Consider the following 27992-nt stretch of genomic DNA (forward strand, 5'->3'; position numbering starts at 1 on the left):
TGCTAAGATTTTACACAGCCATTATGTTAATACAAAGGAACAATTTTGTAAAAGCAGAGCAGATTTTTCAGGCGTTTGATGCACCCTAGTGACAATGCTTTTAGAACTTTGCTTCATGAAATTTGTGCCGGCACGGATGGATTTCATTAATCATGGTGTCCTGACAACAATGTTTTTGTTCCGAGTGTGCCGCACACAATGAGCTACACGTTCAATCTTTGCAGGCATGACCATTTTAAGGGCCATTCCGCGAAATCGGTGCCTTTTATGTTCCAGGGCTTAACCATGATGAAAAACAGCCTTAAAATGTCTATAAATTGTATGTCAAAGAAATCAACATTTCTTGAATAAATGTTGAAGAAAAAAAAATAGAAAAAAATATATAACTATTTAAAAATCTACCCTCAATACTAATAAACATGCATTTCATACCTGTCCCAATGTCAAAACACTACACTTATCGATGAAATATAATGCATAAAATCCCCCCAAAAAATTAACATTTGACAATTTTTGGGTAGTTCCATATCCCACATTTACATTACATACATTTAAACCTAAGCAATTGCATGGTATGTCACTTAAAATAAGCATTTTAGTCATGTCCCCAAGTTTTCACTCTTTCCTGTTACCCAAACACATTTCTGCTCTATTTTTTTGGGAATTATCCCCTGTCACTTATTCAACCGTTGGTTACATCCCTTCTGCCATTCAGAAGGACATGGGATGATCCGAGGTATATTTAAATTTCTATGTTTTATTTTATATAAGTGGTCACTCATGGTACTCAGTCCTGTTACCTAAATTATATACCTGATTTTTGTTGATTTGAAAAAAAAAAATATTCACGTTTGTCAATCACAACAACGCCCAAATGCACCTCGCATTGATGGAATAACCTCCACTTTGCTACATCTCATGTTTTTGATAAATAATTGCTAGAAACTCATTCCTGTCACTTGAAATTCCCATTGAAATTCCCACACTCCAGTTACCAAAATCCTGTTATCAACAATTCATTCCTGTTACTAAAACATTTGCTTGTGTATGTTCATTTTGGAATAATGTTCAAGTTATTTTAAGACAATAACAGTAATTTTGGTTTTCAAAGAAGGGTATTAGAGGGTGAAAGCAGAAGTCATGGTTCATCTTCCTTTCAAAATGATTCTTTAAATATCCCATGTATTTTGATAACAGGACTGAGGACAATACTTTTTAAAACTTTCTTTAAAGGAAACGTGCATATTTTAGAGGCTTTGAGATGGCCCCATATCTTTTTCAAATAGGTAAATGTATGATATTGCATTCAGTGTTAAAAAAAAAATAATAAAAACTTGATTTTTGACGAATTTTGACATGGAAAAGGCACCGATTTCACGGAATGGCCCTTAAACCTCTACCCTGACCTCTGCAGCTCTACCTAGGCTACTGCTGCATTCATCACCATATTATTATTTTTTCCACCGTCTTTCAGTCTTTTCCTCACACAGCCTTGCATTGTCTGTATTTCTTTCACCTCTGTCTCCATATCCCTCGTTTCGTCCTGCAAACTATTTAAAAAGAATGCATCCCTCCATGTGACATGACCACTTCTGAAGGCCTAAACCAGTTATTAATTCTGTAACCCCATGAAAATATTCTTTGACTTAACCCTATCCAGACTGGGGGGGGGGCTAAAAGTGCCCGCACCAACTTTGATGACGTATAACTCCTTAACGACTTAAGCTATGACTACGAAACTTGGTGACTTTTCCTAAAATTTAGTTGGCTACAGTTTAGTACCAAAATATTACGTTTATCATTTTTGCCGTTGCCACGGCAACGGTTTTCTGACAGGTATGTCTGACCGAAAATCACTGATCTAAGTCTCATTATTGTTCCTTTTTCATTTTTTTGTTATTTCCATTAGTATCAGACAGCTTTGTGAGCATTTAAGTGGTCTGAAGTATATAATCATTAAAATTTAAGTGCATTACCTAAATTTGATGGAAAATACATTATGGCGAGATTTAGGGCATTATAATCAGATGACGTCATTATGACGTCATAATACCAGATAATGACACAAAAATGATGTCATTCATAGATGTCCATATGTAGATCATCTCCCTAAAGTTTGGTGGTCATACCGTATTCCGTTCATGAGTTATGAGGGGGGGGTCAAAAGAGCCCCCCCCCAGGCCCAGGAATGCCAAAAAAGCCCAGTCTGAATAGGGTTAACGGAAACTTCTTCACGGAAACTTCATCACTTTAGTAGGCCGTGCTGTTGGCTCATTGGTGACCTGTTCTTTCTGAAAAGCTCCATTTATCCAGCCTGTCAATAATCAATTGGTCATGTATTAGTGTCCCCATGAATAAGTGTATACGTTTTGAAATATATGGCGTACTAATGCGAATAAAAGTTTTTGTGTTTATTATGTTGTGTTTTTCAATATTTTAGACACAGTGTACCGTCCATAGGCTGTTTTACGAATTGGTGAGAATTGACAAATGCTGCCTTTGCCAGTCACCCATGACATCTCTGAAATGGCAAGGCCTCAGATGCAAGCGTAAGTGTCTTATTTATTTATTTATTTGTTTATTTAAATGTACGTTTTTGTCATTGTAACATAGCTCTACATAGGTGCATGTAGGTGTACCATAGGTGTACAGTTATACCATACTTCATTAACTATGCATAACAGCAGAAGTGTTGGGTAAGGCAGGCTTCTGAGAGTTTATGTCATTGATGAAATAGTGGTAATGCATTTAGGAAATTTGCATGTTTTAGTAGGATTTAATATTCAGCTGAACAGTGAAAAAAAGTCTTGTTAGTAGACGAACTCTGTCATGCATTTTTGAGAATGTGGCTAAGACGCATTCCACTTGACCAGTGAAAGTGTATTGTACTAGTTTTGTATGTTAGGCTGACTGTAAATTCACAAACAAATATGTAATTCTTCAGAACAAGACACAGCATTGTTTCTTTATTTTAGCTGTGGTTTGACTGATTTTGTTTTCTGTAGAATGCCATATTGTATGGCATAAAAACTGCCTGCTAAAATCTTCAGAAGACTGGGATATGTCCGATGTAAGTATACATTAAATTATAATATTCAGTGTTAATAAGATCGTTGTGAAAAGTGTAACATTGCTGCCCCAGTTCCACTAATGAGAGACGAGAATGAGGTTTTAAAAGTGAATGATACTGGATATTTATTTACACTGCCGAAAAGTGCTGAAAATGCAAAACAAAAGAATTTCAAAAGGAAAACAAAACGTCACCTCATGGGCATAAATACAATAATCAGAACTGGAGGCAACTTAGAGGCAAGTTTGAGGCAGCAACAATACTAAAATTCACAGTTAAGAGTAACAAAGATCTCACCTCTACCAGAGCCAGTTCAAGACTGTTAGATTTTGGAGGTGTTCCAAAATTCTCTTCTCCAACAAAAATTGAAGGCTGAATACTCTGCGTTGTGTTTAGTTGACTCACTTACAAAAATAAAATAAGTCTTGACGTCTTCGTAATTAAAAGGGTCAAATCAGGATACAATTTATTGTCGAAAAACTGAGATTACAAAAAGTTTAGAAAAAGAAAAGAAATGAAGAAAAATAGAAAAATAGAGTGTAAAAGAAAATGACAAAGTCTCGTGTCGAAGTAAGGTTCTCAATGAACAGCATCCTATATCGCGAAAAATGACAAAGGACAAAATGGTGGAACAAGTTTATATAGTCCACTTCTAAATCAGACACGTATACTAAAAGTTGACACGTATACCAAAATTGAGTGTTCTGACACGTATGCTATAGATATTAAAACATACGATGGCTCCTGTTTTTCTCAGAGGCTTTCTGTAAGTAGCCCAAGGTCTTCTGCAGGCACCCCTTATCAGACACAGCAGGCCCAACTATCAACAAGCCCACTTCTGTGGCAGAGACAGAAAGACACTCAATATTGAAACCTCCAACAGTGTATGCTAAACCACCTGTTTGTCACTGCAAAGGCAGTATAATTCATCCAAAATTCTACATTCCACCCCCTGATAATTAAAAGAACACGTTTTTTATCATCAAATGAACACATTCAGGTGGATCACCATAGGCTGTTGGAAATAGGGACAAACAATAAAGAATCTTCTTTAATCAAATGCTCTTAAACAATAATACCCCTCAATCAAAACGGTACCATAGGAATTTCTACAGGGCCTGGCTGCTTGACTCGTGCAATTCTGACATTGCAACAGATTCGCTTGAACAAACAGCAAAAGCACTGCAGAGATAAACCCAGAGTAATAAGACACAACAGGGCAGGAGCAATGATCTTATACAGTGTAGTACCCCAAGGGCCTCCCCAAGAGTCAATCCATCCCTCCAAAGACCACCCCCCCGCAGCCGATTTCAATTTAGCAACATTTTCGTAGATCTCAGAAACGTAACCTTCTACCTTTTTAGACGCATCGGGCACCCAACTACAGCACTCCTGGTGGATAACAGCGCATGTCCCTCCTTTCGCTGATAATAAAACATCAATCGCTAATCGTGATTGCAGGGGGAAAGCACGCACTGCTTGAAGCTCCGCATTAATCTCATGCAGGGCATTCGCAGAAGCGTTGGCAATGCGTTGGACAACACCAGATAAGACTCTGATCTCATCCAAAGCAACGGTCATCCCATAGGTTGGAATAACGGCAGAGAAAAAACGTTGGGTTGGGGTGGCAATTGCCTTTTGATTACCAAACATATCCCGCTTAGGGCGGTGGATTGCGTTCAAATGTGGTGACTCTTTCGATAACCTAATTGCCGGCACTACATAAGCTAGATAACATGTACCTTGCCATGAGCGTGGAAGAGCAGTGTATGCAAATTTACCACAGACAAACATTGTACCATTGTAGGCGGTCAAAGCATCTGTCTTCCAGTCGGTCAGGGGAAGCATCTCTGAACCTCCACTCCAAGTAATGTTAACTTTACTCTGACCCACTTGCACCGAAAATTCACACACACTATTGCCCACTTTCTCCCCACCCCCAGCATTGGTAACACACAATAACCCTTTAGGTGCATAACTTAAGGTAAGACGATGGGTAATGTCCGGGTGCTCACTCTCCTGTGAAGTGAAAGTAACATTAGGGTTGAACCAGGCACTGTGAACACACTTAAAGGCTGTAACATATTCACGCAGGGTGAACGGAATGGCAAGATAGGGGTAGACGCTGACAGCATTAGGCATTAACCCACAGACCCAGCAATTGTCCATCTTCTTAGCCTCTGCGTAACTGTGGGCAGTCTGTAGGAAAACATTATCCTTGTGAACCTCGTGGTGGCTGTCATAAACAGCGTAACCCCCACGCATCCCCAACAGGATAGACACAACAGCAGCCCAAAGGACCGCCATTACCGTCACACATTCGCAGGAGCCAGCAGAGAAACAGAAACGGGCAGTTGGTTATCAGCTTGCTTATCAGTCCCCAGCAGCAGTGTTGTTTCACAGTCCCAGAGTCAGAAAGTTCAGCAATCAGAGCACAGAGCTCAATCACTGGACAGCAATGGTCCCCCCAGGCCAGAGGTGTAAAGGCAAGGGGCTGCGTCTGGTCCCAATCTGTCAAAGAACAGCGCAGTATCAGATACATCGGACACCAAGTGTCAGATCAAACACATTCCTGTCTCAACCAGAAATCATCATTCATATAAATGCATATTAATTTACCATAATGATCGCTGTTAGCTTGATTTAAAAACATGTCAAAGTCTACACAATGCATCACACAATATTAAATGTTCAATATGTATTTGGACATATTAAATGTCGGAAGGGACAGATATGGTAAAGGAACGGGTTGATTAAACTTGATTACTGGTTGAATGTAAATTATTCAAATGCATGTAAACAAGACTAGCTTGTTATTGAAAAAAAAAAAAAAAGAAAGAAAACACAGAGAGTTGTTCTTTTTTTCTTTCACTCAATCTCTCTCCAAAGGCTAATGCTTTGCTTTCAGGACAAGGCCGAAAGTGTTGTGAGAAAGTGGATAGAAGCCTACCAATACAGACTGGAAATACCCACCCTATCTCAACCCCTTCATTCTACGCCTCCGCAAAACAAGAAACCCAGCTGATTCAACAGCAAAGAAAAGTCTTCTCGCAGACTGACCTCCCTACTCTCGCTACCGCTAGAAGGAAATTACGGGAAAAACAGATATGGTGCACTTGTCCTGAAACTGGTCAATGAGCTCAAGGGTTATCGACTAATTTACAGTGACTCGCATGTATCCATTTTGCTTTTTTACGTAATTTAACTGCTGAATTGGTAACTAAAAGAATCTCATAGGGACCTTCCCACTTAGGTTGTAAAGCTAATCTTTGAGGCTTGTGCACTAAGACAAACTGTCCTGGCACTAGTGCATGTCCTCCCTCCGGGGACTCCGTCCAAGCCGCCCGCACTGCCTTCTCGGCAGACTTCACAGCCTCAGTGAGTTCAATGCAGTAGTTCAGTAGGGCATCAGAGACAAGATGAACGTCCGCTTTTCTCAGGTCAATCGTACCAGGCAGTGACATTGGTCTTCCCGTAATGATCTCATAAGGGCTTAGGCCAGTCTCCTTGTTGTGCGTAGCTCGCATGCTGCATAGCACCACTGGGAGCGCTTCAGGCCAAGGCACACCCTCCTGATGTTTCTTTGCCAGTCTCTCCTTTAGTGTCCGATTAGCTCTCTCGACCTGGCCAGAGGATTGAGGGTGATAAGGGCAGTGTAGCTTCCACTGTACCTCCAACATCCTGCACACCTCTGCACACACAGCCGCGGTGAAGTGAGACCCCTGGTCACTGTCTATAGACTCAGGGACCCCAAAACGACAGAAGTAATCTTTCACCAACACTTTAGCTGTGTGTTTTGCCGTCCCTCGTTTGGTCGGGTATGCTTCTATCCATCTGGAAAACTTGTCCATTATCACAAGACAGTCTTTGTAACCTTGACACTGGGGCAGAGTGATGTAATCCACTTGTAAGTGTCTGAAGGGGCCGGGGGGAGCTGGGGCCTTGAGCTGCGGCAGTTTTACTGTGCTGCTGTGATTGTTTTTCAGGCAGGTGACACAGCGTCTTACCACCTCGTTTGCGGCGGCCGTGAATTTGGGATTCCACCACACCTGGGTGAAACGGTATTTCATTTTCTCCACCCCCACATGGCCCAGAGAGTGTATTTGGAGAGCTAGGTGATCTAATAGCGACTGGGGCGCGACCACCTTGTTCCCATGCCTCCAAAGTTTGTCATCATGAAGTTTGGCCGCGTTTCCAATCCACGTCCATTTCTCAGATAACGAAGCACTCTCTTGCATGTCTTTGATATTTGACAGTTTTTCCTTGACACCTGAAGAATCCTCTTCGGGTTTGACTTGTCGCAAACCAGGCTCGTGGTCTGTTTCCATTCCGTTTTCGTTACCATGTAATCCGTCCGAAGTTCCTTTTCCCCTCATACAGGACGTTTTTGCGGCCGCATCCGCACATGCATTGCCTTTTGCTTCCGTAGAATTCTCTTTTGTGTGAGCTTTCACTTTGATCACAGCCAAGTCTTTTGGTAATTTCATAGCATCAAGCAGTTTCGCCACAAACTCACCATTTTTGACTGGCGTTCCCTTGGCCGTTAGGAATCCACGTTGTTTCCACAGTAGTCCGAAATCATGGGCGATACCAAAAGCGTACCTTGAGTCGGTGTAGATGTTGGCAGTTTGGCCTTCGGCCAGCTTGCAGGCCTCAGTGAGTGCATGAAGCTCTGCTTGCTGTGCTGAAGTGCCCGGGGGTAACGAGCCCGACTTCAGAACTTCAAAGTCGTTTGTTACTGCCCAGCCAGCGCACCTCTCTCCTTTGATCACCTGAGCTGACCCGTCAGTGTACAGAATGAGTTCAGGACTCTGGAGGGGCACCTCCTTCGTTGATCTGTCTTCATCAATGCACTCCACCAGATCCTCGCACTTGTGATCAGTGATGACATCATTGACTGGAGGGTACATCATGGTGGATGGATTAGACACTGTGGCGTGCTGAATGTTGATGTTTGGCGACTCCAAAACTGCCTGCCAGTTTCCCCAGCGGCTGTCTGAAACTTTCGCAACTTTGCGCATGGACATGAGTGAGGCCACCGAGTGGGGACAACGCACTGTCAGCTGTTGGTCCAGTACCAGTCCTGAGACAGCGTTAATGGCCAGGAAGACGGCCTGTACCGCCCTCAGACATGGCCCGAAGCCCAGTGCTGTAGGGTCCAACTTGCTGGAGTAGTAGCCCACTGGTCGTTGTTTTCCTCCATGCTCTTGTGTCAAAACAGCTGTCATGAACCCTTCTCTCTCGTTGACATAGAGGACAAAGGGTCGCTCCAGGTCTGGTAGACCTAGAGCAGGGGCTGAGCACAGAGTTGTTTTCAGATTGTCAAAGGTTGCACGTTGCTCATCATTCAGAGTGATGTGAGTTTTGGAATTTGGGCTGCCTTTTAGCATGTCATTCAGTGGTTGTGTGAGTTCTGCATAGCCCTCCACCCAGGCCCTGTTGTAGTTACACAGGCCTAGAAATCCACGTAGCTGCTTGATGGTGCTTGGTTCTGGAACATTCTTAATTGCAGTGGTTCGATCGACGGTAATCTCTCTCTTCCCCGGGGAGATCCTTTGTCCCAAGTAGATGACAGAGGACTGAGACAGTTGTGCCTTTTCACGGCTCACCTTGTGCCCTTTCTTGTGCAGATAATCTAACAGCAGCTTCAGATCTCTGTCGTGCTCTTCCTCTGTGCGTGACGCTATGAGGCTACCATCCTTATACTTCACCACCACGGATGTAATGTTTCGCATTCCAGGCGCTCGTAGGTGATGCCTCAGTGCTTGGTTGTACAGCGTTGCACTGTTGTGCAGGCCTTGGGGAAGGAAGTTGAATTTGTATTGTGTGCCATCATAACAAAAAGCCAGCCAGTCATGGCTCTCGGGAGCCAGTGGAACACTCCAGTAAGCATTCACAGCATCGAGCACCGAAAAAACTTTGTGTTCGGGGGTCAGTGAACTGAAGATGGTAGCCGGGTCTGGCACAATGGGTGTCAATTTATCCACGTAGAGGTTGGCGACGCGGTAATCAACGGTCAATCTCCATGTACCGTTTGGTTTTAGCACAGGCCAGATGGGGCTGTTTGAAGCGCTCTTGGTTTTGGAGATCACCCCTTGTGCTTCCAGTTCACGAATGACAGGCTTCAGTCATTTGATAGCCGCCCTGTTGATTGGGTATTGCTTGGTGCTAGGCGGTTGTTTTCCAGTCAATTTCACAGGTTCCATGACCAAATTTCCACAGTCCAGTTTGGTCTTAGCCCATATAGGGTGATCTGCCAGGTCGCTGAGTTGCAGGCGGCGTAGTCTGAAAGACACCTCTCCTTCATTGAAGTCGAGGGTGGCGTTGAACGTCAGCAGAACGTCCATGCCCAGCAGTGGCTCACAGATGTTATCCCCCACCCACAGGCAGCAGGTCACCTCAAGTGCCCCGATAGTGAGGTCAACAGGAACAGACTTGTGTAATTGAATGACTTCGCCGCCGGCGCTGTATGCTCTCCGAGTGATGTTTGTTAGGCGTCTGTTGTGTTTCTTTGCAATGGCTTTTGGCAACACAGTCAATTCAGCTCCAGTGTCAATTAAAAATTCCAGTTCCGTTGTTCCGTTTAGTGTAGCGTTCACGAAAAGAGATTTTGATTTTAGTTCCACAGCAGCAGCAATGGCTCGGATGGAGGGGCCTATTGGTTTCCCGAGACCACAGAAAGGAGATCGTTTAGCTTCTCTTGGTCCAGGCCATTGAGGCGACGCATCACTTCCTCCCGCGTTCGGTCTGTTTGGTCTCCCTCTTCCCCATCAGAGTGGGTTTTACGATCATCCCTTTTCCTCTTGATGTTATTCCCACTCTTCTGGAAATCAACCTTCCTCTTCGGCAGGCGGCAGGCGTTTGTCTTGTGCCCTCTCTTGTTGCAGTTAGAACAGCTCGGGATCTTTCCCTCCTTCCTGTCGTGTTGGACCTTGCCCAGCTGACGGTCTACTGTCATCATGCGAATTTGGGCCTCGACGTCACGGGCAATGTTGCTGGCGATCTGTACCAGATGCTTCACCTCAACGCTGTTCGCTTCCCAGTCCTGTTTCGCTATCTTGGTGCCCTTCTTTACCTCTGGCAGCAGGCCAGAGAGGAAGGCTGACTTGACAACTGCTACTGTGGACTCATAGAGCTTCATGGAATCTTCGACCATGCCTGAGTGCAGGACAAACACTTCAGCCCAACGTTTGTAGTACTCGTCCACTGTTTCCGTCGGTTTCTGGACAACCTCGGAGATCTTCTGCCAGTCGATGCACGCCCGGGCCTCTCGAGTCACCCAGTCCTTCAGCACTTGCCACGCTTCATTGATACCTATCATGGAGGAATCTTTCTTGAGGGCTGCGGCCACTTGTAGTCGTATGGTCTCAGCTTCCAGGTCACTCATGAGGGGGGCCAAGATCTGGCACCCGTCGTAAGGATGAAGAGAGAAAAAAATCTGTTTATCTTCGCAGCTCCATCCAGCACTTCATTCCAGAGTCGCGCGGGTGGGAAAATTGAGAAGACCATTTTTCAAGTTCTGCGGGTTTAGCGGGTATGTGAGTGACAACTTCGATTGTCTTTGGAGGAGGGGCTGTGACAGTCCTGTTTTCATCCTCCTCACCCTCCAGTCTAGGCATATCCTCACCAGCAGCCGTCTTTGGTTCTTTAAGCGTTTTTGTCTTGATCTTGGTATGGCTGCACGCAGCAGGGCTTGTTGTTCTTCCCGCAGCTGTCGCTTGGTTCTTCCAGGGCAAGAGGAAGGTGACCTGAGTGTGCTGGCTGTGGCTCCTCCTCTGGGGTTGGGCATGTTTGCCCTGTCTCTTCTTGGCACCTCCTCTTCCTTGTCTTCCCAATCATCCGATGAATCCGAGAGACTGTCCTCGGCCCATGACACAGCCCTGGGCCGTGCAGCTGGCACATGTGATGGTACCGGTGGAACAGCAGGGGGCACCACGTAGGGCACCGCCGCGGGCACTGCATATGGTACAGCAGAGGGCCCAGCAGGGGTCAGTGCAGGGTGCGCTGCAGGTGGAACACCAGAGGGCATCACATGTAGAACTGCAGGTGGGCCACAAGGTGGCAGCACTGGTTGCATTACAGTCAGGACAGCATGTTGACCCACAGGTGTCAGCACCGGGTACATCGCATGTGGAAAAGCCGGTTGGCCAGCAGGTGGCATTGCAGGATGCACTGCATGTGGAAAAGCCGGTTGGCCAGCAGGTGGCATTGCAGGATGCACTGCCTGTTGAAGAGCAGGTTGGCCAGCAGGTGGCATTGCAGGATGCACTGCATGTTGAAGAGCAGGTTGGCCAGCAGGTGGCCGTGCGGGTTGGGCTGTAGAGGTCACCACAGAGGGAGAGACAGCTGGACTCAACTGGGAGGGGCCTGACTTACTGTCTTCCTGCAACATATTGAGTTGTGGGTACAGCGGAACATACCTCCTGCTCCGTAGTAGTTCGACTTCTGCCACAAGAGATAAGACTCGCTTCTCTAACTCCCCCACTTTCCCCTCAGCTGCTCGCCTGGCCCGCCTTTCATTCTTAACTTCCTCCTGCGCCTCTGCCAGTCTAGCAGTACGTGACTCTATGTTACGCTGGTAATTAACCCTTGATTGTTCGGCTTCCTGTTTTCGTAACTGAGCCATCAGAATCATGGCCATAGCCACCTTTGATTTCTTTTTAGTAGTGAGCCACTTTTGGTAAACCTTTAGCACATCATCTGCGGCCCACCCACATCCTTGAACCTTAATGTCTTCGTCTTTACTTAGACGGTTTTCAAATTCCCTTAAACCAAATTCCTTTTCAAGCTTGCCGGATAATACCTTGATCATCTCGGCTCGGCCCACGGCCGATAAACTTTCAGTGTTTACCGTACTGGTGGATGGTACGGGTTGTGCGCTTCTATTCGGCCCACGTATTTTGCTGAAAAACGACATGGTTGCCAAAAAGGTTTACACACAAAAAAAAAACCTCTATCACTTTTGGTCAGAAAAAAAGTCACACTTTGTTTCGAGATTTAGGGTTGAAAAAAAAAACTCTTTCTCCCCCACTATACTGCCTGAGCAGAGCGGAGAATAAGGAGAGAAAAAAACTCGCCACACACCCACTGTGGCCATGGGCAGACAGAGAGAGAGAGAAAAAACTCAGCGTGGCGTTATCCCCCCCCCTGTTCTCCCTCTGTCTCAGCTTCAAGGAAAAAAACTTTCCTCTCAGCAGACCGGAAAAGCACTGCGCATTACTCCCCACGGCCTTAGATTTTAGAAAAAGATTTTACTCGGACCGAAAATCCTTTAAAAAAAAAGGTACTGTGAAACTAGTCTTGGACTAGAAAAAGATTTTACTCGGACCGAAAATCCTTTTTAAAAAAGGTACTGTGAAACTAGTCTCGGACTACAAGTCCTTGCGCGCTAAGCAGATTCTATCCTATGTAATAATACAGGCTACTTATTGAAAAAATGGCATTCCAATTTAGTACCTGGGCCTGTGGTCTATTGTCGTGTTAGTTAAATTCATTACATTCATCTGAAAATAAAAGATGTGCAAAATTCTCTCGATCAGCTCTCGACTCACCACTCCGGTATTACTGGATTAGAACCCTCATCTTGCAAAAAACATGCAAGGAAGGTTTATTCATTTGGCAATGGCAGCCAAGTATTAACCATTTTTCATTTTACAAAACGAAAACCTTTTGGAAAAACATTTTGCAAAGATCAAAGATTACTTAGGCCTTTAAAACATACACCAAAGGTCCATTGAGCTCATTAACCAGTGATGTAAGGTGCTACTTAATACGATTAACTACGTGTCAGTCTTAGGTTATGTGTTGCAGTGAGCTATAGTGTGGTTCTTTAAGGTGTGTCAGAGTTAATAACATAGACTCATCAGTAGCTCACCAATTTTAAAACGTCGAACGGGTACGCGTCCGCACTCGTCTTCCCCCAAATTGGATGAGCGCACTTCTTCCAAAAAAAGGTAGGTTGGCAGGCCAGCTGCTTGTCTAGCCTCTGGAACAGGTCTTGTTATTCTCTTCTCATCCGGGTCACGGCACCATCTGTTAGATTTTGGAGGTGTTCCAAAATTCTCTTCTCCAACAAAAATTGAAGGCTGAATACTCTGCGTTGTGTTTTAGTTGACTCACTTACAAAAATAAAATAAGTCTTGACGTCTTCGTAATTAAAAGGGTCAAATCAGGATACAATTTATTGTCGAAAAACTGAGATTACAAAAAGTTTAGAAAAAGAAAAGAAATGAAGAAAAATAGAAAAATAGAGTGTAAAAGAAAATGACAAAGTCTCGTGTCGAAGTAAGGTTCTCAATGAACAGCATCCTATATCGCGAAAAATGACAAAGGACAAAATGGTGGACCACGTTTATATAGTCCACTTCTAAATCAGACACGTATACTAAAAGTTGACACGTATACCAAAATTGAGTGTTCTGACACGTATGCTATAAATATTAAAACATACAGATGGCTCCTGTTTGTCTCAGAGGCCCTCTGTAAGTAGCCCAAGGTCTTCTGCAGGCACCCCTTATCAGACACAGCAGGCCCAACTATCAACAAGCCCACTTCTGTGGCAGAGACAGAAAGACACTCAATATTGAAACCTCCAACAGTGTATGCTAAACCACCTGTTTGTCACTGCAAAGGCAGTATAATTAATCCAAAATTCTACAAGACTGAAAAAAAGGAAAACCTAGGCCTCTAAATACCCCACCAATTACCATCTGATTGGCTGAACCCAAAGCATACAGAGCACACAGATTGGCTGAAACACAAAACATAGTAATTCAATAATTGACCGGAGATATGAGAATTACATAATCGGCCAAAATACCTGCTGAGCTTAGTCTACCAATGAGATTACAATTGGAAAAGATTGTATGAGTCCAGTAGCCCCTTAATGCGTGTCGTACCTCCAGTGGCACGCTGTAATAGACATTGAAATGTAACTACCATAGCACTACAATACTATGACACAACACAGGCCCTTTAGTAATGCACCACAACTTGGTCATTACCATACTGGTAACAATGAATTTATAAAGCCGCGCCTTAAGGGGTTAACAAGAGGCATAAACAAAACAAAAACAGTATTCAAAGTGAAGATTACTGAGGTTTGGTATGCATTTTAATGGTGATTGAAATTTTTACATTTTAAAATATTTTTTACCTTTATTTCCTCTCCTTACTGTAAACATAAATTACATAAGCATCACGAAAGGGACAACACTCACCCCTGCCACAATTAAACTTTCCCTCTTCCAAGGTGGAACCTAAAAACATAGCGTGATGTGCACGCTTCCTACAGGGAATACATGCCAGACGGACCAGGGAGAAATCTGTGTTGGCCTTGCTAGGACGTGAAATGCCCAGTGATTGGATACTCCGCGGAGTTCACTTACGAGGATCCAATCACTGGGCTTTTTCACGTCCCAGCAAGGCCAGGATCCTTGACTTTAAGATACGGACTTAAAGCGATGTTTCGGAGTAGATTCACCCTAATGCCATTTGAACCTTGACATTAATCCAGTAGTCAATCCGAACTGTTTTCTGGCTTGGGCAAATATTAGCAGAGTTACCGAGTTATTGTATGGTTATTCCGAATAGCTTGGCACAAGCGCGAATGGCCCTGACAGTATCTCCAAACGTACCCCACAAAAATCATGTCATGACGCTCAACTTCTACAGTAGTACAAATATGGTCTGTACTAATAAAACGAAGCATTTGGAAGTTTGTAAATAGTCCAGGAGTTTATCAACACAAGCCGAATAGCTTCTTTGCTGCTAAGTCGGTAAGCTTTTGCAGTTCCTTTTGGGTGCCCACTACGGGGCGAACATGGGCAAGTGAAAACCCATTGATATCTATTCACTTGCTTGCTTTAGCAGCAGAGAAGCTAGAGTGGACACCTGCATATCTTTGTCAAAATTGTGAATTTCATGAAAATTCTTTTTTTGCGTGTTTTTTGTTTGGGGCTTAGAAGAAGCATTGAAAAAAATCGACCTCTGTGATTTAATAATTCGTACATGAAAGGGTTAGAAAGGAGTAGTAACAAGTGTGAGTTCGAGAGAAACTTAATTGCAATGGAATGGAGAGTGAAGCTGAAACAGTGGGTATCGTACTGTTCGCTAGGGTGTTTGGATTAATTTAACGGTAATACTGTGTGGTGTGTCGCTAATGTTTGAACTCACCAAGTAGATGCTGCTGCCGGTACAAGGGGGAAGCATGTAATTATCTTGCTGGTGTGGCTATCGGTGTGGTGTATGCTGGGTACTATTGTAGTGTATGAGTGAATTGGAACGATACGTGTGTGTGTGTATATATATACCGTAAATCCTCTATTATTGGCCGGGGCCTGTATTTACTCAAGTGCATTCTTGGACCAGGCCATAATTGGAAGGAGGCCAGAATTAGAGACAGGCCAATATTCCTATTTAAGCAAAACAGACTACCAGTGGAATGAATAAAACCACGTGTCTACCGTATTTTGAACCAGTAAAATACTTGGTTCGTTTATTGAAAAAGTAGGCTACAGTTACCATACCAGTTACGGTATTTTGCGAATGACTAGGAGACCATCGTCGGTCCATTTTTTTACTCATGAGGCGTGTCCCTTCCTCCCTTCCTCCTGTTTGTCTTTAATCCCATTCTCGCCTTGAGTTTATGGACACGAGATGCGGCAACAACATTGACATTGACGGTCGTATTCCAATATCTGCGGCTGTTTCACTCCCTATTTTACCCCCAGACTTCGCAAGGCAAGTTGTTTCTTGCTGCAGCCAAATGTCGGGGAAATATAGCCCACAATTTCTGTCTCCGGTCCGTGGCCTGAAGCAATCTCTATGTGTGATCGCACGTTACTGAAATATGAAGGTTAAGCGAAGTAGCCATATTATTGTCTAATACTGTAGCGTGCCTATTTTTCCTCCACTGGCAACGCATAGTAAAAGTTTAACCGCCAAATGCATTTATGACGAGGGCTCTCACAACTTTGCAACCAAGGCAAAATCTCTTTCTGTATGGTCGCGCTCCCTCTGCCTCTGGCTGTATTCTGGGCTCGTGTTGTTGCTATAGGTTACCCACGCGTCTGCAGGAAAGCTAGAGAGAAGCTGCGAAGCGGTCGCTCAGCTGATATTAACACACTGCTCACATGTAATAACTAGTCTTTGGCGTGTGCACCGTTTGTTTTATAGTAGCAAATGAGTCCTTTTTCGGAGTGAGGAACAATGTCTAATGTTAACCAGCTAAATGATTACAGTTGTGGATTTTGAGAACAACGTGAGATATCCGGTAAACGGAAAACAAATCATTGATTCTATTTTTAGACCCGGCCTGTACAAGAGACCGGCCCCAATTTACCTCCGCCGACCGCGAGACCGGCCAATATTAGAATCCCGGCCAGTAATGGAATACAGGCCACAATTAGAGGATTTACGGTATATATATATCAGGGCTTGACACTGGCACCTGCCAACCGGCCAAATGCTGGTGAAACTTGGCTGTGGCTAGTAACAATTTCAGTGTCACTAGCCAATTGCCTCATCTATTTTGCCCCTTGTGTATCAATTGTTTGTATTTAAAGGAACAGACCACCCTTTTTGATTTCCCAGCATTATTCATGAATGTGCATATCATTTTCTTCTCAGTGTTTTCAGTACTTAGATTTACTGGATCAGAATTATTAGCATAGCTCAGCATAATCACTGGAAGTAACTGGTAACTTTAGCATCAAGCCACAAGTGATCACTGGACGCAATTAAATTGCCGTTTTACACTCTGGTAGATCTTACATTCATTTTAAAGTGGTTAATAAGTACATTTGATGATGTTTTATTTTGTACCATAGACCTGCATTGCTATGCTTAATTTGGCCATACTGTTAAATAAGGCAATACAAACACATAGACAAAAATGATATGCACATTCATGAATAATGCTTGGAAATACTGCAAATATGTGAAAATCAAAAAAGGATGGTCTGTTCCTTTAAGTTAAATAAAAATCTCAGTTACTCTCTTTCTATTTGTTTGATTTATTTCCATGTACAGTAGAAAACTATGCACTCATCTTCTTGCCTTAGCAACTTTTCTTCTGAAGTTAGATGTACGGTATCATGATAAATAAAAAAAATAATATCAAAATTGTGGCTAATAGAATAGCTGAATGGCTAGTGACTCGGGAAAACCCCCAGCCACAGTGGCCGATGGGTGAAAAAGTTAATGTCAAGCCCTGATATATACATACATACATATATATATATATATATATATATATATATATATATATATATATATATATATATATATATATATACATACATACATACATACATACATACATACATACATACATACACACACACATGCCATGACCTCATTCTCATGTGCATTTCGTTTCCATACAGTATTCAGTTAATACCATTCATTCAAATCTACTTTCACAGGATGACTACTCGTCTGGTGAGGAGTACAACCCATCCTCTCTATCAGAAAGTGAAAGCTCAGAAATGGAGACGGAACGAAAACAGAGCACACACATCCAGAGTGACTCAGAGGATATCTTAAAGGATATGCCGATGGATTTTGAATCTGCGGCAACTCTCCAGGAAAGTGGAAGCTCAGAAACGGAGACCGAACGAAAACAGAGCACACACATCCAGAGTGACTCAGAGGATATCTTAAAGGATATGCCGATGGATTTTGAATCTGCGGCAACTCTCCAGGAAAGTGGAAGCTCAGAAACGGAGACAGAACGAAAAAAGAGCACACATATCCAGAGTACCTCAGAGGAAAGCTTAAAGGATATGCCGATGGATTTTGAACCAGAGATGTCAGAGTCATGCTTGCATAAAAGCAATGATGACAATCTTGGAAAGGGCACAGTGGGAATGTTTGTCCACAATAAACCTGAAAAAATGAAAGACCTTAAAAGCCAAGTGAACTATTGTTTTGTATGTGGAAAACCTCAAACTAAAATTGCACGTCATCTCCAAACACATTTGAGTGAAAATGCTGAAATTGCGCAGGCATTCCAGGCCGCCAAATCATCAAAGGAGAGGAAGATTCTTCTTGAGAAATTACGCAACCTTGGCAACTTTAAACACAACACTGATGTTAAAACCACAGGCTCAGGCTGCCTTAAGGTGAAAAGGAGCTCAAAAAAAAGCAGTAACCCTGAGATGTATGACTATTGCCTGTACTGTAAGGGTATGATGGCCAGACAAGAACTTAGTAGACATATGAGAAAATGTCCCCTAAGGCCCGATGTGAACACTGAAGAGAGGGAGAGGGTTCCTGCCATCGCATCCAGTCAATCTACAATGTCACAGCCAATTTCTAGCTCACTTTGGGCAGTTTTGGGCAAAATGCACAAGGATGAGGTGAGCACTGCCATCAAGAATGACCACTACCTCCTGCAGTTCGCCCAGTCCCTCTTTAATAGGCACGGAATTGACCCAGCAAAGCATGAATATATCAGACAGAAAGTGAGGGAAGTTGGCAGGTTACTGGTAACACTCCGCAAAACAACTCAAATCTACAATTTGGAAGAATGTTTAAAACCAGCGAACTTCATGATTCTGACCAGTGCTGTGAAGACGGTTTCTGGATTTGATCCCAAAAATAACATTTACAAATCCCCAAGTTTGGCCTAGGGTTAGGACCCTAGGATATTGCGACTTGGTTATTTGAAGAGTAGTGATTTCTGTCTTCCATGTGATCTTCCGGTGGAATGGGTAGATGGAGCCGTCAACATTCTTGGTATCCATATACCCCACAATATTGAAGAAATATCCTTAATTAATTATAAATGCAAGTTGGGTAAATTAAATTCCATTTTACAGCCATGGCAAGGTAATCATCTGACTATTTATGGTAAAGTAACACTTATAAATTCCTTAGTTGTGTCTCAATTTACGTATTTAATGTTAGCACTCCCTTCACCTCCTGAAATCTTTTTTAAAGAATATGAACAACAAATATTTAAGTTTATCTGGAATGGCAAAAAAGATAAAGTTAGACGAGCATATCTATATAACGATTATGAGGTAGGTGGTACGCAACTGTTAAACCTGAGAGCAATGAATAAATCATTAAAAGCATCTCTCATACAAAATTTTTATTTTAATCCAGACTGGTTTTCAAGCAAATTGCTAAGAAACATCCATCCGTTGTTTGAGAAAAAAATGTACCCATTTTTACAGATTAGTCCAACACACTTTAATAAGATGGAAAGCATTATACAGAAAGCTTCTAGCTTCTTGATGGAGGCACTGCAAAGTTGGCTTCACTTTCAGTATTATCCGCCAGAAAAGGCTGAAGATATATTGCAACAAATCTTGTGGCTTAACTCTAACATTTTGAGTGGAGGCAAAGTTATTTTCTTTAAACAAATGTTCATTAAAGGAATTACTTTTGTGAATGACATTGTAAACGAGAAACATCAAATACTCTCATATAAACAGTTAAGAGACAGGTATGGGGAGGTATGTACAACTCAACAATACAATCAGTTGACTTCTTCTCTATCATCAAGGTGGAAGCAAAAAATTAAAACGAGCAGTGAGAGTAATTTAGTGTGTAGACCAAATATAAAGCAGAACAAATGGCTAAATCAAACAAAAATAAACAAGGAAATATATAAGTTTTATTTACATACAGATAAATTGGTTGAGATCCCATGTAATATTTTTGATAGCTGGGAAAAAATGATTGATTCTCCGCTCTTATGGAAGAAAATCTTCAATAATTTGTATGAATCATCATTAGATATAAAAATATGTTTTTTTTCAATACAAATTAATTTTTAAATACTTAAACATCAAGAAAATGCTTCACATTTGGGGTATAGAAACAAATCCATTGTGTCGCTTCTGTTTAGAAGAAGAGGAAACTCCAGAACACTTATTTTGGTATTGTCCTTTAACTGTTACACTCTGGTTTGAAATAGAACGTTGGCTGTTAAAATACAACATCAGTCTATGCTTGGATCTCCCTACAGTGCTCCTGGGCGATGTGGCAAATGAAAGCCAAGCAATACAAAATATAATAATTTTGTTGGGTAAAGTATTTATACATAAACCGATGGATTATAAAAAGTTGAAAATAAGAGTCTTTAAAAATTATGTCAGATATTATTGTAAAATAGAGTGTATAATGGCTTGTGAAACAGGTAAAACAATGTATGCAGATAGGTGGTCTAAGATAAAACATGGAGAAGGATGGCTTTAGGTACCTTCATTTTATTTTATTTTTCTTCCTTTCTTCTTTTTTCCCCTTTCTGTTTAGTTCAAAAATTAATAAGGTATAATTTCTAAGCATATCAGCGCAAAAGTAAATTATAATTCCTTCCTGGGATGGGGGCGGGGGTTTTGGGGGGGAGGGGGGGTAGTAGTGTTGTTTAATTAATATATAGTTTGACGTGTTGGGGGACACTCATGTTTGGTTTGTATTTTTTCCCTGTCTTTATCCTTTTATTATCCTTTATTGTATATTACATTTTGCTTTTAAAAGAAAAAATGAAGAGAAATTTAAAAAAAAAAAAAAAGGAAGACAATATAGGTCCCCCATAAGGGGGGGTGGTGGATGGGTTAAAATAAAAAAAAAAAAAAAAAAAAAAAACACCCTCAAACCATAATGATACAGTACCACTTTCATGCATGATGGTGAGGAGGGTGTTCTTGGGATCATATGCAGTAGTTCTTTTTCTCAAAACATATTGAATTGTATTAATGCCAACCAGCTTGATGTTGGTTTCAAATGACTACAGCAGCTCCTTATCATATCCTAAATCAGTCTGATGTTCATTGGCAAACCTCTGGAGTACTGCTCAGGTTCTTTCTGAAGTAGGGGTACCATGTGTGCACTACAGGATTTTAAGCTTTTGTGGCATTAAGTTCTACCGTAAGTTCTCAGTGATTTTGGTCCCAGAAGCTCTGATATCATTGCCTAGTTCATCCCATACCATTAAGTTCTACCGTAAGTTCTCAGTGATTTTGGTCCCAGAAGCTCTGATATCATTGCCTAGTTCATCCCATACCGGTCTAGGGTGCTTTCTTTCTGTTTTCCTGATAATTGAATCCCTAAAAAAGGCCAAATCTTCTATAGAACCCCAGCCAGGCTGATGGATAGTCATTTTGTATTCCATACATTTTGGAGGAAATGCATCAACAGATGGGTCTTAATACCCAGTCCTTTGTTCAGGTCTAAAATCTTGCCTGTGTTTTCCTTTGACTGCTCTTTGACCTTTCCCATGTTCATGAGGTTAGAGTCTGATTGATAAACTCATACTATGGACTGATTGTGCTGTTTCAGTGTCTTTTATGCATCTTAGTATGTACAGGTGTCCTTAACCCTTTAAGCGCCAAAGTCGCAGAATTGCGACGGTGCGTCATCATGAACGAAAGCGCATGTAGATCAAACCAGCGGTCTTAATAGAGTTCATCCTCCCTACCAGTAGTTGGCAGACATGCTACCCTTTCAAACAAGACTACGATTGCGTCATTTTGTAGTTCACAGAGTCTTTGGTGAAGCAGTAAAAGACGCGACAAGTGACGCGACAACAAAATGCGGAAGTAGCCACTTTGCGTCTTTGACTCGAGGCGTACGAGTTGGATTTGTGTTGTTATCAGTGAACTATCAGCGAGCTATTTCATCATGGCTAGTGAGAAGTTGAATCGTGGTGAAGTTCTGGGCATGTTATTTGACTATTCTGACTCCGAAGGACAGTTTTTATCTCACGAGGAGGATAATGATCGGACGAGCACTCTTTGTTTACCGTGGCGAAACTTCCGAAGGCAGTGATGCCGACATGCGAAGCAAGGATGTTCTCTAAGCACACACACACATTGACACTCATTCGGTGACTTTATCCGATCTCAAAGGAGTCGGTGGTAGTGGCGAATGCAGTCGTAGTGTCCATACAGGTATTGGTGGAGGAATTAGGGGTGAGAGAAGTGGGTCTGGTATGTTAGCTTGGGCTCCCTCCATTCAGCCCCCGGTTATGCGGGTAGCCACCTATCCGGACGCAAACGCAATAATCCTGGGATCAGACAAACACTGTTCACCAAGCAGCACACACACACTCATTCTGTCCCTCTTTCTGACTTCTACTGGGTGGATGGCAGCGGCGAACGTGGCCATATCTCCGTATGGAGAGGTTTTGGTAATAGAACGCACGGTAATGAGAAGACGCATAGGCAACCCTAAAACATGAATGTTTTAGACTCGTTGTTGACAATCAGACTGGTCACAGCGTTTTGACTGTCTTTGTAAGAGTTATACAAATCAGTAAAACAGCAAATAGAGACGAAAGAGGTGGCGATATATTTCCCTCAAACGGGGGAGAGGGTGGAAGGGCGCTGCGCTCTCCACGCGAGGGGGCGGGGATTGTGTTCCTGATCGGCTTCAGGTGTCAGGCTATAACGTAGCCTAATTACGTTGGACACAATACTATGGACATGATACTTGTGATTTCATACCCATTATGTTGACAGTTTGCCCATTAGTTTTGTGAAATGTAAGTGACAAACTGTAGAAGCCACTGCTAGACTGTGCCATGATCAACCATTTTACTGCCTATACAGCGCCTGCTCCAAAGGCCATAGTAGGCTATACAGATGTAAAAATAGGCATAAATATGAATTGAATATGTGTGCTGACCCTTTCTGTGAAAGTTTCACAAGGTAAAAAGGTACAGGTTACAGATACAAACATGTTCGGCCCTCATGGCAAAAGTAGTAATTGTTGCATTATATATTTCAATATTATTGCATTATATTATTGCAATATTACAATATATACTATATATATTCTGCCTAAAACTACTTATTTCCTTGACCATAGTGTATGTGCACTATGTGATAGTAATGGAATGTCAAATATTGCTAAATAAATTCAATAATCTATTGAAAATTATCAATATTTTCCCAAAAATATTAAAAATTCAAAATGGCCGCCACCATATGACGTCATAATATGCAAATTAGGTATGCATATTTACTCCCAAAATAATCTTGGGGTCATCCCCAATATTTGTCTAATTGACAGTCAAGCTCTATCTGTTACCAGTGTCAAGCCACAGTCATTTGAATTTATCATGCCAACATTCAGCTTTTTTGAAAAATAAATTGTGGCGCTTATATACTATATATATTCTGCCTAAAACTACTTATTTCCTTGACCATAGTGTATGTGCACTATGTGATAGTAATGGAATGTCAAATATTGCTCAATAAATTCAATAATCTATTGAAAAGTATCAATATTTTCCAAAAATTATTAAAAATTAAAAATGGCCGCCACCATATGACGTCATAATATGCAAATTAGGTATGCATATTTACTCCCAAAATAATCTTGGGGTCATCCCCAATATTTGTCTAATTGACAGTCAAGCTCTATCTGTTACCAGTGTCAAGCCACAGTCATTTGAATTTATCATGCCAATATTCAGCTTTTTTGAAAAATAAAGTGTGGCGCTTAAAGGGTTAACTCAGATGACAAGTTGACAGGAAGTGTCTATCTGGTCTGTCGGACCGGAATTGTTATCATTTGGCAGGGGATCAAATACTTATTTGCCTCAGTGAAAAATAAATTAATTAATATATATTCACTTAATTAAAGTTAATTTCTAGATTTTTGTTTTGATATTCTGTCTCTCCATATTAGAATACATATTATCATTACATTTATTGACTGATCATGTCTTTATTAGTAGGCAAATCAACAAAATCAGCAAGCGATCAAATACTTATTGGACTTACTGTATATAAATATGGGCACCCTAATGAGGGTACATTAATATGAAGTAGAGCTCACCTTTGAAGGAACTCCAGAGTCATTAAAACCAGTTTGTGCTGCAGTCAGCCTGCTCCAAGTGGAAAACTAAAGATATCCTATGCAACTTTGAAATGTAAACAAACTATAGCGGCCTCCAGCGGTTCTCCTGAAAATTTGCATTGAAGGAAAGTAGATAGACATTGACTTCGAGATTATATGTGAATTATATTTCTTTGTCTTCAGTAGCCTAATTAATTACACCCTTCCTAGCATTCAGCTCTAAGAGGCTTTTTCAATGTTCATATGTGCGATTCTCCCCCTTGCTTATAGAGTTCGATTCACACAAGAACAATCATGTTGCACTTCCCTAGATGGACGTTTCATCCACTTGTTCCCAGTAGATACCCCAATCTTTATTACACATTTCCAGAGCTATACTACATTTACATAACATTACAAGAACGAGGAGACAAAATGCTACTGCTTATTTTCTTGTAACGGTAATAAAGATTTATAAATAATAATAAAGATAATAAAGAAAGCGTTTTCAAAGCATCTTGTGGTGTTGAAAGTGAAAGTGGATATTTATCCAAAGCCTAGGCAATAGCAAGGTAAGCCGGCTAGAGTTAATCACGTTATCTCCTCTTGGTCGGCAACATATATTTTGAGGTTCGCTCGGCTGATTGTGTCCTGATTGAGTAAAATGTGCGCCATCAGATTCCAACTCCTATACATTGGTAGCTTTGTAAACTAAATGAGGTGACGTGGGCTTTGAAGACATTGAACATTTCAGCATAATCAGACAGTTTGGGTAGGAGGAGGAACTTTGGCATTACATGAAAGGATGATCAAATCCACGTCTTTGCTCTATTGGCGTTCAGCTCTCTACTTTGAAGGGGCATTTCCAATGTTCACACAAGTGATTTATTTGCCTGTCCAAACCTTTCATCTCAATAAGCTCAACAATTTTCTGCAGTCCAATTCGTTGTTTTCACTGGTTATGCTAGCATGATATTTTACAATCAGCCAACAGCCAGGCTTTCATCGAGCTGCTGCTTAGCTAGCTAACGAAAGGGAATGGGTCTTGGTCGTTCTGCTCATAGCCAAGAAATCTACATGCCCAAAGCGGCTCATAGCGGCCAACTTCCAGTGCAACAAAACAAAGCACGCGGCACCACCAGGGAAAATTGTTACGGGGGAGAGACACCAGATGGAGTTGGAAATATTGCCATTTTCGCCATTACTGAAGTGAAGTTAGAAGTCCTTTGTGGGACATCAAGCCTTAAGGACTTGACAAACCCTTGACGACGAAGTTGTGAGAAGGGCTATTATCCGGCCGGATCATCTCTAATATTTAATCATACTTGTCAAACACTTGCCAATACCAGGCATTGATGACGTTACTGCATGAAACAAGGCTATCTTGTCACATTCTGTTGACTGGAAAGCAGCATGGAAAAAGCCTCCCCAACAGCATAAGTTAATCGCTAACAGCTCTATGATGTTACATCGATGGTTCAGAGTAGATTCACCATTTGAACCGTGATATCCATCCAGTTGTCCACACCAAGTGATTTCAACCTTGAGGTGAACATAAGCTGCGTTGTCGAGTTATATATTTTTATTCTGACTAATTTAGTACAAGCAGTAACGGAACTTGACAGTATCACCAAACTTACCGCACTAAAATTACATGCCACAACACCCAACTTCTACAAATATGGTCTGTACTCACAAAACGAAGTATTTGGAAGTTTGAAGCACAGTCCAGGGGTTTATTATCCACACAAGCCGAACAGCTTCTCTGATTGAAGTGCTGGGTTGACCTTAATTCCGTCAGTGGCAGTAGCCCGTATAAGTCATAACAAAAAGTTCCAGACGAGAGTATTAGAAACTGTTTTTACTGAATTGTGATAGGCTTATATTTTCATGTTAACACTTCAGAGACATTTTCAAATGTTGCCCTTTATCAATTAGACAATTTTAGTTATCAATACTGATGCTGTGTTCACTTTTCATTGAGAATATGATGAGTTTCGTTGAGGGTTTTAAAGCTGATGAAGGAAGTAACGTTGAGCCAGAAAGCTACTCGGCTTGTGTTGATAATGCTAACTCCTGGGCCATGTACAAACTTCCAAATGCATCGTTGTGCAAGTACAGACCATAGAGACTATATTTGTACTACTGTAGAATTTGTGTGTCATGGCATGTGATTTTAATGCTGTGAATTTGGTGATGCTGTCAAGTTCCGTTACCGCTTGTACTAATTAGCTACATTAAGCTAGTCGGAATAAAAAATATTTTAACTCGGTAATTAGGCTAATGTTTGCCCAAGGTTGAAAACAATTAAGGTGGACCACTGGATGGATGCCACGGTTCAAATAGCAGTAGGGTGAATCTACTCTGAGCCCTCGCTTTACATGTGTGGAGACCTTTTCCTGCTGGATGCAAACAGTTAATTGATGACTATTAGTCCACGTTTAGGAAAACTACGACCGACTAGAGCTGTGGTATAATCTGTGAGGTTAAACAGCTTGACGGACTGAGTGGAGACTGACTTGGGCTGCTGGTGTTTTACAGAGGTGGAGGAGTAGCATGGAGTTGAATTGTGCTCCTTAGCAACTGAAATGCCAGATTATGATGCACAGCAGAGGCATACGTAGGAATTTCATTACTAATTACATTTTGATATATTCCAGACATTAATAATGGTAGGCCTATGTCTTAGGAATTTGGGTCCCATTAATCATTTTGTCCCACCAAACCAGGTTGTAGTTGGTGTATGTGTGTAACCTGTCCTGATAGAACGTATGTCCTTTCAAACAGGTTGTACATAGTGTATGTGTATGATTGGTCCTATTAATCATTTTGTCCCACCAAACCAGGTTTTATTTGGTGTATGTGTGTAACCCGTCCTGATAAAACTCGTGTCCTTTCAAACAGGTTATACATAGTGTATGTGTATGATGACATCAGCGATGACATCATCGACCTTGTAAACCTCACTTTTCTTAAACAGGGGTCTACGAGGACGGACTCCATAAACCACCAAAAAGTCTGAAAAATAGGCATTTTTTTTAAATTCACATTTATGAAGACAAATCTTTTAATTTTAAGTGTTGTATAGGTTCTCTGATTGTTTTCATGATTTTTGATGTATTTCTTGTAGCTCTACCACCTCCAGAACCCGGTGTCCTCGTAGCCCTATGCCAGCCTAGGTTTGCGAAAAATTTCAGAAATTGTCCCCGTAGCCCGAGAAACGGGTATGTGTGTGTGTGTGTGTGTGTGTGTGTGTGTGTGTGTGTGTGGTGGTGTGTGCGTGTGTGTGTGTGTGGTGTGTGTGGTGTGTGTGTGTGTGTGTGTGTGTGTGTCTGTGTGTGTGTGTCTGTGTGTGTGTGTGTGTGTGAGTGTGGGAGAGGGAGTGACAGAGTAGTGTAGTGTGTGTGTGTGTGTGTGTGTGTGTGTGGGAGAGGGAGGGACACAAAGTGTAGTGTATTTATCTCCAGAATAAAATAAACTTTTATACAGTAATAACAGTAATAATTAGTGTTGATCTGATCCGATTTAGCGTTAGGGTTAGGTGTATAGGAAGTTACAACGCAATGCCCCCTGAAAAGTGAATAAACAACTTTTACAGGAGTATAGCACTACGAGGGAGAAGCGTTGCCACAGATTGGTAATCCTTAAGCTTCGGGATAGGTTTATTAAAGTTTTGACTCAAAACTAGAGACCTCAGTATCATCAGAATTGTAATACTTGTTGTGAGAAGGAGAAATGTGTAAAATTCAAATGTTTTAATAATATAAGGCCCATTCACGGTAGTTTCTAGAAAACCGTGCCATAGTTGGGGACCTGTCGTCAGCAGTGCGCCTACTGTGTCATCAAAAACTGTTTAGACCACTTAAGCACTGTGGGTTAATGAAAGAAGTAAATAAGATATTACATAATAAACCTAAATAGGATTTATATTCTCTAGAGAGGGATAAAATTAATGTTGGTCAAATTAGATGGTTGTTATTGGAAAACCAGGAAAAATGTATGAAGAATATGAAGAATATGAAGGATATGACAAGGAGAGCGCTCGTCTAAGCATCAAACCCAGGGACGGATTACCATTTTGTGGGCCCCTGGGCCTGCGATGACGCAGCCCCCCCCCCTCCCA

The 27992-nt window shown here is 41.8% G+C and overlaps 1 protein-coding gene across 1 annotated transcript; it reads left to right on the forward strand.

The window, feature by feature from the left end:
* The first annotated feature begins 2449 nt into the window (after nucleotides 1-2449).
* LOC134444490 (uncharacterized) lies at nucleotides 2450-18705 on the forward strand. Its single transcript, XM_063193804.1, has 3 exons — nucleotides 2450-2549; nucleotides 3006-3070; nucleotides 17497-18705. The coding sequence occupies exons 1-3, from the start codon at nucleotides 2513-2515 to the stop codon at nucleotides 18703-18705; spliced, it is 1311 nt and encodes a 436-aa protein (XP_063049874.1). The 5' UTR covers nucleotides 2450-2512.
* The last annotated feature ends 9287 nt before the right edge of the window (nucleotides 18706-27992 follow it).

The sequence above is a fragment of the Engraulis encrasicolus genome, unplaced genomic scaffold (assembly GCF_034702125.1).
Source record: "Engraulis encrasicolus isolate BLACKSEA-1 unplaced genomic scaffold, IST_EnEncr_1.0 scaffold_570_np1212, whole genome shotgun sequence".
NCBI classification, from domain to species: domain Eukaryota; kingdom Metazoa; phylum Chordata; class Actinopteri; order Clupeiformes; family Engraulidae; genus Engraulis; species Engraulis encrasicolus.

Bases quoted from the DNA above. Each gene is read 5' to 3' on its own strand.
- LOC134444490 (XM_063193804.1), top strand. From the start codon at position 2,513: ATGACATCTCTGAAATGGCAAGGCCTCAGATGCAAGC. The intron at 2,550-3,005 runs GTAAGTGTCTTA...TGTTTTCTGTAG, and splicing joins GCAAGGCCTCAGATGCAAGC to AATGCCATATTGTATGGCAT. The intron at 3,071-17,496 runs GTAAGTATACAT...CTACTTTCACAG, and splicing joins AAGACTGGGATATGTCCGAT to GATGACTACTCGTCTGGTGA.